Source organism: Sminthopsis crassicaudata, chromosome X, assembly GCF_048593235.1.
Source record: "Sminthopsis crassicaudata isolate SCR6 chromosome X, ASM4859323v1, whole genome shotgun sequence".
In the NCBI taxonomy this organism is placed as follows: domain Eukaryota; kingdom Metazoa; phylum Chordata; class Mammalia; order Dasyuromorphia; family Dasyuridae; genus Sminthopsis; species Sminthopsis crassicaudata.
Window position 1 is genome coordinate 55,640,689 of NC_133623.1, and position 15,340 is coordinate 55,656,028.

A 15,340-nucleotide genomic window follows, 5' to 3' on the forward strand; every position below is an offset into this window, starting at 1 on the left:
GTTTAGGCTCAATACATGGTTCAGTCTGCCATCTTGAAATAAAATAGCATCTAGTAAAAGTTTTCAAGTAAATGTGTCTTACTATTTTGGACGGATCTCTAAAGATAGAGGTTATAGAACTAGGTATTTTCTATAAACAGTAAGTTTACAGAATCTATATTTGTGTGCTTTAGGAGGAGGGAGGTGATAATTGAACACAAAAATAAATAGAACTTTCAGAACATTTTAATAAACTACATTAATTCCAGAAGAGGTAGTCATATGCTTACTAACTGCTCCTTACCCCACCGTCCCACTGGTAATTCCCTTCTGTAAGTAGCATCATAGTCCAAGTAAGCATCCAAGACATATTTGGCCTAGTTTGTTAGTCACTTGAGCTATGTCTGTATTAATGGAAGTGAGAGGCAAATCAGGAATATCCTTGGGCAAAGTTTGTTCTCTCCATCTGGTCTCATTTCTTAGCACTCTTTCCTCTACTGCCTCTAAGTCTACCTAGTATCCTTACTTTGTTTACCCCTTTCTCACTCTTACTCTCTCTCCCCCCTTCCTCCTTCCCTCCTTTTTTTCTTATCTTTTTTTTCACCTCTCTTTTTTTCTGTTGCCTCTCTCCTTTCCCCCTCTCTTTTTTCGCTCCCCTTTCCCTCTTTCTCTCTCTCCTTGCTTCCCCTATCATTCATATTTCAAAGTCTGCTGCCAGAAGGAAATCTTATCACTACGTAGAGTGACACGAGTAAACATTATTTTCCTATCTCTGACCCATATGTTCTTAACCTTAAAAATCAAATTTCTTGATGTACTTGACTTTAGGATGTAGTTCTCAATTAAAATGAAAAAAGCAGGAAGCAGAAGCCTGCGCTAGGATAAAACATAAAGGAAACAACAGTGTTTTTTATCATTCGCTCTCTGTGGATACCCTGGAGTGTCTGAGCACTGCCAGTGCTTCTTTGAAGCCCATTGCAGGTGGTACCTTCCTGGGCATTTCATATTGGTTTCTCTTCTTGTTTGCATCGCTAGTGCTCTGTTCACCGATGAGAGTCCAGGGACAACTCTCAGAAAAATCAATAAAGTATAGAGATTTTTATTAATTTTGAAAGCAAAATTTATTAACCTTTTCCTCCAGAACAATCATATGCCTATAAGACCACTCCCATAAAATTGTCTATAAGGACTCAGGTGAAATTAAACTTTATTTACTCCTGAAACCGTCTTTCCTGAGATCCTATTAAACATCCATAGTAGGAAAATTTTAATGTAGATATGAGAACTGTCACTACTACTTGGTATAAGACACAGTTTTATAGCTCAGAGATGTGAGGAGGAATTATAGCAAGAAATTGCTATTCCATCTGTGACAGAAAAAAATTCAGTGTCCCTTAGCCAAAAGACAGTTTTTCTGTCTTTTCATGACTACCTCTTAAGAAAAATAATGGTCTTCCCAAAATAACTAATTTTAATGACTTTTACAGTTGTTGGCTCCTTGCCACGAATTGCATTCCTGCCAACACAGATGTACTTCACCGAGTGTCATGTGACTGTTCTCCAAGCCAATTATGCAACCCTGGGTCAGAGAACACAGTCATAAACATGCAAAGGAAAATCTATGTACTTGTATTGGAGTAGGACAGGTACCTTGCCACCCCCTCACAATTTGGTTAGTCCTTGCCATTCTTACTGCCTCCTATGGTCACCAAGACAGCCATCTGCCTTTTTCTTCTTCTCCTTCCCAGCTCAATGCCAGAGCCCCACCTTCCAACCCCTCCCTGTGGCTTCCTAACGACTCTGTCCTAGAAAGAGAAAGGTCTCCTGCTTTGACTGGTTTTACTTTGAAACTGTTCAGCACCAGTATCTTAGAAACATTAAAACAGTTACTCGGATGAGACAAGAACTTAAGTGCACTTTCAGATGAGACAGAGACCTAAAGCTTTCCAAAACTGATGTTTGAAATTGGCAAGTCATTTCTTAAAAGCCTTTGAATGGGCTGAAGGTGGCGTTTCAAGAAAACTAAAAAGAATTTGACCCACAAAAAAGAATTAAGAATAGTTCACATTTAAATAGTGCTTAATAAGTACTAATAAGTATACTTATGCATGTATAATAATATAATATAATATAATAAGTATACTAAAAAGATGCTAGTAAGTATCAGAATCAGGTTTTGAACTCAGATCTTATTGTAAGTCTAGTCTTCCAACAGTATTAGCCTATTCTAATGTTGCTACATAAAAGTTATATTGTCAACCGAACTCAGATCTTAGTTATTGTAAGTCTACTATTCTAACAGTATTAGCCTCTTCTAATGCTGCTACATAAAAGTTAAATTGTCAACCGAGCTCAGATCTTACTTACTGTAAGGCTAGTATTCATTCCAACAGTATTAGCTTATTCGAATGTTGCTATGTAAAAGTTAAATTGCCAACCAAACTCAGATCTTACTTATTGTAAGTCTAGTATTCCAACAGTATTAGACTATTCTAAGACTGCTACATAAAAGTTAAATTGTCAACTGTATACTTCATGGCTTCATTGGAACCATCTCCCAAAAGTATATATGATAATGGCTGACTGACAAGACGCGAAGAACTTTTTTCCCCTCATTCTTCCTTGTATCCTAAATAAATACATATGTTACATCTCTATTTGACTGTAAACTCTATGAAGGCGAGTTCTGGACCTTATTTCATCTTTTGTGAATTGTAGTGTACCATCGGGAAGAGTCAAGCTGAAAAGTCAGACTTGAATTCATATCCCACCTCTGACATATCAGCCGTATGAGCCTGGACAATTTTCATAACCCTTCTCAACCTCATGTACTTTCTTGGGATTTACGTATGAAATTGTAGTTAAGTGTTCTGTACTCTGATGAGATCACTGGTCCTTTTTAGAATTTTTTAACCCTGGTCTTGTGTTCAGTTGTCCTGAACATAGGAGATGTTTGATGAACATACGATTGAACTGATTTTTTGCGTTTTTAAATGAAACTTTGGCCCTCAATATTCAGATTATTTACATGATACAATAAAAGCCCCTTCACTGTGCATTTTGTGTCTGACAGAACTCAACTCCACAAAAACCTGTTCCTCAAAGAACAGATTTAAAGGAAGTCAACAGCATGGCATGAATAAGCATTTACATTAATGAGGACATTTCCCAACAAAATACTTCAGTTCTGATGGTTTTTAGCAGTGGTGAATTTAACATGAACACTTACTTTAAAAGCCTTCCATTGTCATTTATTAATGGCGTTGGAATACTGGCTGTGATATTTAAAGTCAGAATAAAATAAACTATTCTAATCTGCTTGAAAAGCAACTTTATTTGCCTTTACCTGAAAGTGAAAAGTAGACAAAAGAATCTTGTGTTTTTCAGGATCCATCTTTGAGCTTATTTTGTTTTTAAGAGCTATCTTGGCTTTCCTGGAAGAGGGTATGGAATAGTGGCAGCAATGCTGGATTTGGAGTCATGTGTCCTACAACATAACATGGCCACTTCTCTGCCTGGGTGACCTCGAGCCAATGCCTTTCCCTCCCTTTGGGCATCGGTTCCCTTCACTGGGTGATGACGGAGTTGAACGAGACGGCTTCTGAAGTCATCCCAGCTCTAGAGCTGTTGTCCAGTGAGAGATCAAAGCACAGGAACCCTGAGGGGCAGAGTTGGTTTAATGCCTACTATTCATGGGCATGAATTGAAAAATATAATTACCGAACACCTCATAGAAGGGTCCTCAGGTTTGTTTTTCTGCCTCTCTACAGAAATAATGGATGACTGCTCTACAAATTGCAATGGAAATGGGGAGTGTATCTCCGGCCACTGTCACTGTTTCCCAGGATTCCTTGGCCCTGACTGCGCAAGAGGTAATAAATTTACTCTGTGTTCTATTAGACTGTGAAGAAATAAACATTATTGGAGAATGCAAACATAGCTAATTTATACAATAAATATGCTTATGGCTGACCTTACAAGGAGGCTTTATAAGTAGTTAGCTGCTTATAGATAGACTCCCTCCTTTCACACCCAGCCTGCTGACACCTGAAATTTCACAGTTGGAGCTTAATGACTACTTTGTAATCAACCAAGGACCCCCAACCCTTTGAATGGGGACTAATGAAGGGAAACCACTCACTCTTCTCCTCATTCCTTGAAAGTGAATGCAAGGAGGAATGGGAAAGGAAGAAAATAAGCATGTATTAAACACCTACTGTGTGCTAGGCACTGTATTAAGTACTTTACAGACGGTATCTCTCTTGATCCTCCTAACAAATCCTGAAAGGTAGGTATCACAGTAGAAGTATATAATACCTCTCATAGTTTGCTGGCGTTCTCCTTAAGATTAGAACAACATACTAAGAGCAGTTAGCTCTTCTTCATCTTGGACAGTATGACATGGTTGGCCTATTGGGGAGCCCATGGATGGGGGCCTACTAGTTTAAGTGAGGCAAGAGTTTCATCTCCACTGATAGGCCGATGCCCCTAAAAGTGACAACCTATCACTTATTTTTCCAGAAGGAAGTGTGAAATAGTGGATAAAATGGCATACTCCAGTCCTTCCACAGACAACTTCCTAATTCTCTAACTCTGGACAAGTCTGTGCCCGTTCTGTGCCTCAGTTTGTTTATGAATAAAGTGAAGGGAATGATAGTAGGTGACCTCTGTGGTCCCTTCTGAATTCAAATTGAGAATCCTATGGATAAGTCTTAATACTTTAATATCAAAGAATTGATTCATAGAAGATTTTTATAGGAGAGGAAAAAATGACAATGGACTTGGGGAAGTTGTCCAATGCATAAAGGATGGTAGGGAGGGAGGCAGTGGAAGGGCTCACAAAGAGGATGTGGAAGACAATCGAAGATAAATTTCACCTGTTGTAATTGGCCTAAGGTTGGTTCTAAATGAACTTTTGAAAAATTACAAATAAATCAAAAGCAGGTTTGTTGGTTTTTTGTTTGTTTGTTGTTTTTTGGTTTGGGTTTTTGTTTTTGTTTTTGTTTTTTTGGCGCATGGAATTTTTCTCTTGACTTTTTGGGTGTTCTAATTAGGCCATGCATGGCATCCAACTTTTCACTTTGGATTGCTGCCTATTCTTCCCTCTCTCTCATCCATGCCCAGCTAACTCCTTGCTTTTTGGTCAACTAATGAATAATCTCTAAATATATTTAACTTGTTACAAGGTAGTATTTTATTTTTATTATTTTTATTTATTATTAACCATTTATTATGGTATAGTATTAATAAATAATAATAGCTAACATTTAGTGATTTAAGGTGAGCAAGGTATTTTTCATGGCTTCCTAAGTAGTTTTCAAAGTACATTTCATTTGATCACCGTAAAAACACTATGAAGTTGGTGATGTTATTTTATAGATGAGGAAACCACACCAGACCAAGTTTAGCTGGATTTGGAATTAGGAAAAAGTAGGTGCACATTCTACCTTAGTCACATAGTAACTCTGTGACCTTAGGCAAGTACTTGACATTCCTGAGCCTCAGCTTCCTTATCTGTAAAAATGGAGATAATCATAGCTCCTACCTGAAAAGAAAGGTTGTTTTGAGGACCAAATGCCTAACATAGGTATAGCACTTGGTAAAACCTTTAAAGTTCTATAAAGTGTGAAGAAGTAATACTAATAGTAGTAGTAGTAGCAGCAGCAACAGCAGCAGCAGTAATAGTAGTAGTAGCAGAAGAAGATTATAGAGATAATATAGAAGAAAACATTTTATTTTATGAATTTCCATTTCTGTATTTCATGTTGTTCAAAAGCAAGACCCACTTATAGTGGAAGCAGGGAGACAGATTAGGATTTATATAATAAACCAATCCAGGAAAAAAAAAAGAAAATTGTTTCAACTATTAATATATAGGCGAGAACTAAATATGCAATGCAATTCCTCCTAAAAGGAAATGACTACAGTATTTGTAATCATCAACGTGTTTCTATTTAAGCAAGTGTAAGCCATAAATAGGACCAACTTTTGCCTGAAATATTATACTAGAATCAATATTAATTTGCTCTTTGGAGAATTTGAAAGCATTAAGAGAACATTACAACTCCATTTGCTAACCTTCAGATTCATGCCCTGTGCTATGTGGTGGAAATGGAGAGTACGAGAAAGGACACTGTGTCTGTCGGAATGGATGGAAAGGACCAGAGTGTGATGTTCCTGAGGAGCAATGCATCGACCCAACTTGCTTTGGCCATGGCACCTGCATCATGGGAGTCTGCATCTGCATGCCAGGATACAAAGGCGAAGTCTGTGAAGAAGGTCAGGGCCCTCTCTTGTTCTCTTGCTTCAATTTTATACCTTTCCTGAAGGCCTTACGTAGTTTTTTGTGAGCCATAAATGAGCAAATGTCTCTCAGGATTATTGGAGGGAGGGAGAGGAGGAAAACCTCATTCTCCTTTCTAATTTCCATTCTTTAATATGACATATAAAGCAGAGTGCATATTATACATAGCTCCTTAGCAATTTATAGTGACCTCCCTCCTCCCATTTTCAGTACTCTTAATTTGAACAATATTTTACTTATAAAACATGTCCTCACACATATTCCTGTAAAGTAAATCAAAGCCTGGCATAAGGACTCTGCCCTGTTACCCACAACTCACCTGTATGACCCTAGATGAGTCAGTCACTTCTGTTCTGAGGTCTCCCATGAGATTTTTTTCATGTCTTGGGTTACAAATTGACTTCTGTGTCTGTAGATTCATAATTATCTTTTTTGGGAATGTTACAACAAAATGTCTAGACTACAATTTACCACATAGAATCTTTTCTTTAAAAAAACATTTTGAAATTTCAGTTTATTTTGTCATTTAAGGAAAATACACTAGAAAATAATGTGTTTACAAGTAATTGGACTTTTTTCCATGCCATTTTTCTCAGAAATGACCAATTTCAGAAATAATATTAAATCATGGCCATGGGAGATTGTCTCATCACAACTGTAGTTCAGAAAAGAGGCCGCCTAAAATATGCTATAATTGCTTTTTGAAGAGATCTCATTAAAACTATAACACGGCAGAAAGGGGTTTAATCACATTCTCCTCCAGGAGTTAGGAAGACTAGAGCCACTTACCAGCCATTAACAATGGATATGGAGATAGCATCTTCCCTATAGCAATGGACTTAGGAAAGGAAGCACTGCTACTGAGGAAGAGCCTAAAGGTCACTTCCAGAAGACCCAAGGTCACCTCCCTGCCCTAGCTGAAATCCTGGCCCTGTCACTTGTTACCTGTGTGACTTTAGGCGAGCTACTCATTTTCTTCCTCTACCAAATCAAGGTATTGGATTAGGAGACCTCTGAACGGCCCCTCCAGCCCTTAATTGACAATCCTATAAAATGGATCCTATGAATGAATGTACTTGTAACACATACAGAATTTTTCAACTAAAAGTCTAGTTCGGATGTTGCATGCACGTGGATCCATCCATTTAGATGTCTCAGAATGGGGTTGAGATTTCCATGATGATACCATGAGAAGACATATTTAAGTATATTTCAGGTAAATCATCAGTTTGGAACTTAATGTTCTTTGAACCAGGGGCTGGACTCCACTCTACTGTTTTATTATCTACACAAAAGGAGAGTTTGCTAAGAAAATAAATGGTTTAGGCAAGATTACAGGAGGAGCTTTTAAAATGTAGCCAAGGTTACAAAATTTGTAAACGCAATAGAAACACATAAAAGTATCATTCATGCTAACTAGAACACCAACTCTATCAATCACATCTATTGATTAAAGCAGGTCCCGTAAGGATCTGCTAGGCAAAACAATATATTAGCTAAGTTCAAGTTCTTGTGTGTACTTGAAAGCAATAAAATTGTTTTTTTTTTCTTTTAGAACATCCTCTAGGTCAGACTTGTCACTAATTCAAAGTGCTCTTCTCCTGTTTCTTTCATACAATTTGGCATCTTGTGAGTACAGAATAACCCAGGCAAGATAAGAGGCCTTCATAGCCATATTATATGCTGCAGATTAATGGGCCAAATGATTCCTGTTGAATAATAGTCATGGCTATCTTGAATAGAGCTGAGCTTTCAGCCCCCAAGTTGTTGCGACTGTTAAATTACAGAGCACAAATCAGGGGTGGCCCCTGGGAGTGATTTCCTGATTAGCTCAGCAAGATAGAGTGTGATGTTTATGAAGCTAACTAGGGTCAGGGTTTGGAACCTAAGTAGGCCACTTAGATGTGCTATACTCCATAACCGCAGACTGCACCTAACTGTGCTGACCTTGTCGCCGGTCATGAGGAGAATTGAGCAGGAACTCTTCAAATTTGTTGTCTTCTCTAGAAAAATGACCCCTCCAGGTATATAGGCCTTCTAGCTAGAGAGTTAGGTTAATTATAGTAAATGAGAAACTTGGAAAGCCCTCTTTTCTTTTTATATGGAATGGTAACCCATAATCAAAGCACAAAGCAATTTATATCCCCAAGGCAAGCATGGGAACTTCCCAGGTAAAAGAGATACACGTATGTAGTAGAAGGTGCCACAAAACCTCAAAGGCTTGGAGGACGTGGAGCAAATGGAATTTGTGCCTGTGATGTGAGCTGAGATGACGAAAACACTGTGCCCTCGTACAGGTAACACTACCACGGAATGGAAGAGGTTTCAGTTTGGGAATGCAGGATTGGGCGAGAGTCTCCTAACGAGCAAATGAGTTTTTAATGGAACCACTGCCTTTGTGCACATTCGTGTAAAAGCCGAAATATCTAGCGTCTACTGAGGGAGGAGTCATTTTTTTTTTTTTAATATACATCTCCACATGTCAAACAGAAGCCTTTTTCCTTCCTTCTGGGAGCTATGATTCTAGTTGAAGAAAGGTTAAAGCAATGATTTCTCAGAAGCCCGTAGGCTCTTTCTATAAAACTAGGGAATTCACATTGAAAAGTGACACTGTTACACCCACCCGTTTGTATATGGGGAACAGATGTTCCACAACTCTTCACAATTTCTCACAACATATGTGTGGTTTCCTCCTCTTCTCCATTTAGGTTGCAACCTTTATGATAGCCTCCCATATTTTTTAAGTGTTAATAATCTGACTGATTTGAACACATAGTGTTTGCATGAATCATTGTATTGCCTAATTAAAATAACGTTCTTGTTATCATATTAGCCAATCAGTGTGGGCATGTCGATTTCATTTTCCTTAGCTATACTGGCCACAGCTGCTCTTCTTTTTTTCTTTCTCTTGTGTCCTTCAGAGGACTGCCTGGATCCAATGTGTTCCAGCCATGGCATCTGTGTCAAAGGCGAATGCCACTGCTCCACCGGTTGGGGAGGAGTCAACTGCGAAACTCCTCTTCCTGTATGTCAAGAGCAGTGTTCAGGACATGGGACTTTCCTTTTGGATGCCGGAGTCTGCAGCTGTGAACCCAAGTGGACAGGATCCGACTGCTCTACAGGTACATTTTCATTGTTTCCTCCCACCCTACATCCCCCAGATCTAATTGTTCTATAAGACAGGGATTTCTCCAAGCAAAGGTGATGTGTGGTCTGGTATCTTATTCATTAGGTTTTACAATACACTGGTTGCCTGTATTTTATGTGATAGTTTTCATTATTGAAATTCTGCCCTCTCTTTTCTTGCTGGGTTCTCTCTGAGAGATCTTGGTCATTTCCCACAACTGTACTTCTAGCAGGTATTCAGACGAAGATGATCAAGAGGTCATCAAATAGGTCCCTACTGTTGTTATTTCCTTCAAGGAACTGTATAAGATTCTTAGATACACACAGGAGGGACATTGGTGATAGCCGATGTACAACAAATAGCATGGGATCTTGTATTCTCTGTACCACCTTTCAATTACCTGAAAACTTGAAAGCTTTGGTCTCCTGGAGAATATTTGCCAGAGCTTTCTTGTCCCTTTCTTCTACCTTAGTGAAGGATCCCCTTAATATATATGTAGCTTATTCTCAAAAGATTTCCTAGAGATGGAAAAATAAACATATGGTATTATATTTATCTGTGAGGTTCAACTGGGAAGCCCTTCTCTCTTTTCAGATACTGTGAGAATTCCAAATTGTGTTAACTGTAGCGTGGTCTTCCTTTGAGTATACTTGGAATGGTTCAAATGCTCTTCTCAACTATTTTCTTTGGGACCATTTCTACTTGGTCACACAACACAATGGAGATTTGATATTAGAGTCCAAATATGGGGACTATATTCTGATTGATAAAGAAAAGAGTTTACCAAGACCTTAAAAACCTTTTTTTCATTTTTGTTTGTTTATTCTTTATAATTCCATCCTTAACTATTCATAGGATGGCCAAGTGTAATTGAATTTCTTTCCAGGCTTTCTGTAAATTCTTCCCTCTACTATTTCCCTACTATTGTATTTTTTATATTTACTATATTTTATATATAAAATAATATATATATTTTATATATATTATATATTATTTATATTTACTATATATATTTTTTTCTACTATTTGTTTTATGAAGGGATACTTTTTATAAGGGGATTCCCTTATCCTCTGTAGTAAGATGCTGTAAATGAGTTTATATTTGAAACCAGTATTGTCCTTACTTGTTATATTTCAGAAACAATGGATCTTCTGTTTGACAAAGAGGCGGAATAGGTATAAGACAAATTGTTACATAGGCTCATTTGGTCTCCACATTTTGGCGATTGATATTTATGCATTAAAATTCCCTAGGAAGTGTTTATAGTTAGTGTAAATGTCTCCCCTTTTATCCCTTTCTTATTTTCCAGTGTCAGTAGCTTATTTCAATGAGTAAAGATCATGTTGGAACAATTGTATATCATATCTTCTCCTGCTCTGATTCTTTTATGTTGCTTTTGATTTTGATCTTTACTCTAACTAGTCAATGATTTGACTGTACCTTGACAATGGATTCGAATGTGACTTCCATATTAATAATAATTAATTTCCTGCCTTTTAAAATATAATCAGTTTCCCTTTTCATTATTCCTTGTTCACATGTCATCACCACTTCTTGAGGAAAGTGCTCCTAATATATAAGCATGGCTCTTCTGTAGAGTATACAAGCATGAGTCTTGCTCATATCTTAGTCCTAAACTGTAATTTCTCATTTCTTTCATATTTTTCCGATGGTCACCTTTCCATCGAAATCACCATGTATTTAAACCAAACATATATTGATTGATTTTGGAAGGCCTTTATAGAAATTTTCCACCTCCTCTTCTTGTGCAACAGATATTGACACATCCTCCAGATGGACTTTTTTGCAAATGCTTGTCACAATTGTTCACATGTGAGATAACTAGCTTAGAAATGGTTCTTTTGCATATATGATAGAACCAGCTCAAGAACCTCTGTGAGACACATTTTTTAAAAAATTTCTTTGGAAGACAGGAGTGATATGATTGGCTATATCCTCTTCCCCAGATTACATATATGTTACTTAAATCTCAGGGAAGTGGAAGGAGAGAAAACACAAGGAAGGAGGAAAAAGAATCATTGTATTTTACAAATGGAAGGGAGCTAGATGTCCTGGAAAAATAGGGACAGAATCCTTGCACTACCAATTTCACTGAATTATAATAAAGAAATCAGTTTTATTAATTCTAAATTGTTATTAGTCTATGATGCTTTTAAAATTCTGAATTAGTATTATTACCATAATCAAAGTCTAACATTCAGAAACTGAAGAAACTGAGACAGAGAAAAGACTTGCCTAAGATCTCTTACCACCTATGATTTTGGAACCCTTATCTCTTAAAACTTTGTTTGGATCAATTTATCCTCTTCATATCCACAAATAACTAACATCGTCATTCATAGAAGTTAAATAGCCATACGGTTGGGAGGGAAAAAAAAACTTTCTCCTTTCCCTACTTCCTTGACACTTTGCATGTCTTTTTTTATTATTATTATAACTTTTTTTGGACAGTACATATGCATGAGTAATTTTTTTACAACATTATGCCTTGCACTCACTTCTGTTCTGAATTGTCCCCTCCTTCCCTCCACCCTCTCCCCTAGATGACAGGCAGTCCCATACATGTTAAATATGTTATAGTATATCCTAGATACAATATATGTGTGTAGAACTGAATTTCTTGTTATACAGGAAGAATTGGATTCAGAAGGTAAAAATAACCTGGGAAGAAAAACAAAAATACAGTTTACACTCATTTCCCAGTGTTCCTTCTCTGAGTGTAGCTGATTCTGTCCATCGTTGATCAATTGGAATTGGATTAGCTCTTCTCTTTGTTGAAGATATCCACTTCCATCAGAATACATCCTCATACAGTATCATTGTTGAAGTGTATAATGATCCCCTAGTTCTGCTCGTTTCACTCAGCATCAGTTCCTGTAAGTCTCTCCAAGCCTCTCTGTATTTCTCCTGTTGGTCATTTCTTATAGAACAATAATATTCCATAACATTCATATACCATAATTTATCCAACCATTCTCCAATTGATGGACATCCATTCATTTTCCAGTTTCTAGCCACTACAAAAAGGGCTGCCACAAACATTTTGGCACATACAGGTCCCTTTCCCTTCTTTAGTATTTCCTTGGGATATAAGCCCAGTAGTAGCACTGCTGGATCAAAGGATATGCACAGTTTGATAACTTTTTGGGCATAACTCCTGATTGCTCTCTAGAATGGTTGGATTCTTTCACAACTCCACCAACAATGCATCAGTGTCCCAGTTTTCCCGCAGCCCCTCCAACATTCATCATTATTTATTCCTGTCATCTTAGCCAATCTGACAAGTGTGTAGTGGTATCTCAGAGTTGTCTTAATTTGCATTTCTCTGATCAATAGTGATTTGGAACACTCTTTCATATGAGTGGAAATAGTTTCAATTTCATCATCTGACAATTGTCTGTTCATATCCTTTGACCATTTATCAATTGGAAAATGGCTTGATTTCTTATAAATTAGATTCAGTTCTCTATATATTTTGGAAATGAGGCCCTTATCAGAACCTTTAACTGTAAAAATGTTTTCCCAGTTTGTCACTTCCTTGACACTTTACACATCGTAATGAGTTGAAGAGATCTGTAGAGCCTCCTTTGTCCAAATAGCTTGCATAAACCTTAGGTTCTCTAGAGTCCAATTTTGCATAAGACACCACCAACATGGAGCCCATCTCCATGCCCGAAAGAACTCATTGGAAGACTCTCATACCTTTAAGTCACTCTCCTAGGGCTAAAATATACTGCTTCTTAGTGCAGTGACTTGGGGTAAATTTACTAAGCCTTATTGGACATTGCATATCTTATCAACAACTTGGGGAGGAATGAGTTTTCACAGCTCCGAGATCCTGGATCAGCTCTAATCATGTACTGACAATGATTTAGAATAGCCCATAGGCTCTATAACTTTTATTCCATATCATTTATGGTGAAATCATATTGATATTTGTTTTCTCCTTCTAAAGGCATTCATTATGACATTCAGTGATATCACACCTTTTTGTTTTGTCTTTACCAGTTTTGAAATCTCATTTTATAGATATATCTTCATTATGACAATGTCTCATTAAGTTTTGCCTAGTGTTCCCTAGTGGAAGATGATATGCATCCACTAATAAAGTAGATAATTAGAGGAGGATGTTCTATTGTTGCCATGGAAACTATTTCCTTGATAATTCAAGGATCATATGAGGGAAAAAACATCATTTGTCTTCCTATTATTGACTGTGCCAACAATCTAAAACCTTTCATTTGGCTCTCCATGTCTTTCACACACGACTCTCTTTCCTATAGTTTTCAGAAATTGATTAGACCATTTACATTGATCAGTACTTGCACTTTATTGTTTTTACTTTGCATGTTGCAATAATAGTATGGTCACTTGTGTCGTTTGATAAAGAAGCCTAGTTCTAGACAAGTATTTCAGTATCCCTCAAATCATTCATAAGTACATCTTCTGATATGTGCACAATCACTAAAACTGAGCATATTTAAGGAAAGAATGCTACGTGATACAATTACACTGAGAACCTGGAACTGGAGGTTCTAGATTATTTTCCGGAATATGCTTTGGATACACTGTGCAAATGAATCTGGTCTGTGCATATCTCGATTTAACCTGAAGGAAAAAAACACTTTGGGAGTACATAATAGCTGTGTTCAGATATTGGAAGAGCTGCCATGTGAAAGAGGAATTAGATCCATTCTGCTTGACCCCAGAGGGTAGAACAAGGAACAATATGTGTTGCAAAGAGGCAGCTTTTGGCATGGGAAAGTCTGCCCAATGGGATTCAAAAAATTACTATGTGCAGGACTCTGAGAATATAAACAAATAAACAATTGAATACATAGGGCCTGCAAGCAAGACTCCACTACCCTCAGGAATTTTGCTTTGGAACAGTTAGATCTCTCCAAGAGTGGAATAGACTGCTTTGAAAGGTAGTAAATTCCTCTTTGTTGGACATCTTCAAGCAAAGGCTTGGCCTCTGAAGTCCCTTTTGACACCCCAGGCATTCTGGAATTCTGATTCTATGAGGTAGCCTCTCAGTTTAAAAATAATTATTGATATCTTTTGTTCTTGTGCTGCCTCCAGTTCGATATATCCTTACCTTTACCCTTTTCCTATCTGGAGAGCCACTTTGTATAACAAAGTAGACAAAGAAAGAGGAAAAGAACAATTTACCAAGAGGAAGCAAAGCATCGACTATGTCTGTTAATAAATACAATATTACCCTTCCATCTCAACCCCATGTCTCCAAAGAAGGAAGGTGCACTTATTCATCGCTTTTCCAAGGCTAACCTTGGTCATTATATTTGTAAGTGCTGGGGGAGGGACTAAATGGAAGGGGTGAATTTGGAACTGAAATCTGAGAAAAAAATTAAATAAATTAAAATTTTAAAATTAAATAGAAAAGCCATTAAAGGGGAGGGAAAAAAGGATCAATTGATGTTGAGTGGATGCCAGTGGATCATCTAGCTTGTCCATAGGTTATTCATTTCTTGCAACATGACTGGCATGCTTTTATTCACAATTCTCTTTAGCATCTTTTGCACAATTGGCACATAAGCCATGCATGTGTCCATTGCCTTTTGGATGACTCCTAATTTGGATTCTTTGAAGTTGGGTTGCTTAGTTATTTGAAGTCCTATAGTATCACTGATAGAATACCAGAGTTAAAAACATTGGGATTTGCTTTGGGATCTTTCAAAGCACTGAACAAAAACACATATCCATAATATTAAAAGAGAAACATTTCTTGAAACTTCAGCAGAAAAGCTTCATATGTCAAGCAAGAGATGTACCATATATGGCACATATTATTAAGATTTTGCATCATTTACTTTTTCCATACATGAAAACAAAGTATACTCACAGGGGCTTCAGCTTCTTTGTGTCCATGTCCAAATGATGTCAGCGT

The 15,340-nt window shown here is 37.3% G+C and overlaps 1 protein-coding gene across 10 annotated transcripts in view; it reads left to right on the forward strand.

Annotated features, from left to right (window-relative positions):
* Positions 1-15,340, forward strand: part of TENM1 (teneurin transmembrane protein 1) — a 3,105,198-nt gene that overhangs the window by 2,876,341 nt on the left and 213,517 nt on the right. For all 10 annotated transcript variants that reach the window (XM_074277949.1, XM_074277947.1, XM_074277946.1 and 7 more), the window contains 3 exons: positions 3,750-3,851; positions 6,064-6,258; positions 9,205-9,405. In XM_074277949.1, coding sequence (XP_074134050.1) covers positions 3,750-3,851; positions 6,064-6,258; positions 9,205-9,405 — 498 coding nt within the window. The remainder of the gene's footprint in view (positions 1-3,749; positions 3,852-6,063; positions 6,259-9,204; positions 9,406-15,340) is intronic.